The following is a 1,433-nucleotide window of genomic DNA, read 5'->3' as shown; positions in this document are numbered from 1 at the left end:
AATCAAAATACTTACTTATGTATCAAATTCTATTTATTTGTGGTGCTGTACCGCCAGTCAGTGAAATGGGAGCGCGGCGGGCCGGCCCGGTCATGGCTAGAAGGCATTTTTAGCTAACCCTAACCCTTTTCCTAACTCTTAACCTAATTCTCCTAACCTGCTACGTTAATTCTCCTAACCTGCTACGTTAATTCTCCTAACCTGCTACGTTAATTCTCCTAACCTGCTACGTTATTTCTACTGCTACGTTATCTCCTAACCTGCTACGTTAATTCTCCTAACCTGCTACTAACTGGCTACGAAAAGTCAAATCGGACACTATTTTGACACAAAAGTTGTATCCCTTCTAGCCATGACCGGCCGGCCCTGTGTTCGTAGGCAGCCATGCTGTGTATTTATTAGAACTAATTACAATTTGAAAATAGCTGTGTTTTGTTATTATTTATTTCAAATGTTCTTTAAGACTTTTGTTGTTCGCAAATATATATTTGAAGAAAAAAATGAAAAAAATATTGATTTATAGCAGGGATGACGACCCAGCAGACACATGTTTTGCTTTTCAGTAAAACCTGTCATGTTGGTATAAGAACATCGTTCGACTTTATTACAACTTTACAGGCTAATCTCTCCTCTGTTCTGTTAAAATGAATTACAATCATCTAAAATGTGATTTTGAGCACGGTGGGTTGACACCCTAATGCGTTACATGTCTGATACATTTCTAAAAATGTCCGGTAAATTAAAATCCGGCGCCACATTTTCCCCCGAACTGGAAACCCGACGACACCACATCAGTCTAGACTGGTACTCACCAGGGGCCTGGCTCTCCTCTTGAACAGATTCTGTAGTACTGCTCACGACGGACTGCTTTGAGTTGGCCTGTAGATCGCAAAAACATCTTCAGTGACTTTCATGAAATCTTATGGGAGATGATCAAAATAACATTTGCATGCATCTCAAGGTTAGGATCTTGTGTTCTGCATGTTGGTGAGGAACTAACCTCGCACAGCRGATATAAGCCTGGTAAATCAACCATTCAAAGTTGGCCTTAGTGGGAGTGACCATGGAATTATTGGTAAATGATCTTAGAGTAAAATATTTGTCATTATTTAATTTTTAGCGAATCTCACGACTGAGGCGTGGCTCCAAATGGAGGCAGGACTCGGGTAGGAACTTGTGGTGTGTGCTAGCAAAAACATTCCCTCTAACCTCAAAGGGAGAAGAACACAATAGATCCTACCTTCCAACTAGCAAAGGACATAGCTAGCTTATGAATGGCTTCACGAGAAGAACAAAGACTACCCCCCCTAAAATCTGTGGTCGATGTGTGTCGCATTTGGAACACTCTGGTTCGGAACACTCTGGTTCGGAACACTCTGGTTCGGAACACTCTGGTTCGGAACACTCTGGTTCGGAACACTCTGGTTCGGAAC

At 41.8% G+C, this 1,433-nt stretch overlaps 1 protein-coding gene across 1 annotated transcript in view; it reads right to left on the bottom strand.

The window, feature by feature from the left end:
• wdr62 (WD repeat domain 62) overlaps window positions 1-1,433 on the bottom strand; it is a 64,389-nt gene that overhangs the window by 6,557 nt on the left and 56,399 nt on the right. Inside the window, 1 exon segment of the mRNA XM_070440177.1 lies at window positions 813-879. Coding sequence (XP_070296278.1) covers window positions 813-879 — 67 coding nt within the window.

This window comes from Salvelinus sp. IW2-2015, unplaced genomic scaffold (genome assembly GCF_002910315.2).
Source record: "Salvelinus sp. IW2-2015 unplaced genomic scaffold, ASM291031v2 Un_scaffold2286, whole genome shotgun sequence".
NCBI lineage: Eukaryota > Metazoa > Chordata > Actinopteri > Salmoniformes > Salmonidae > Salvelinus > Salvelinus sp. IW2-2015.
This window is presented reverse-complemented; position numbering and strand designations above follow the sequence as displayed.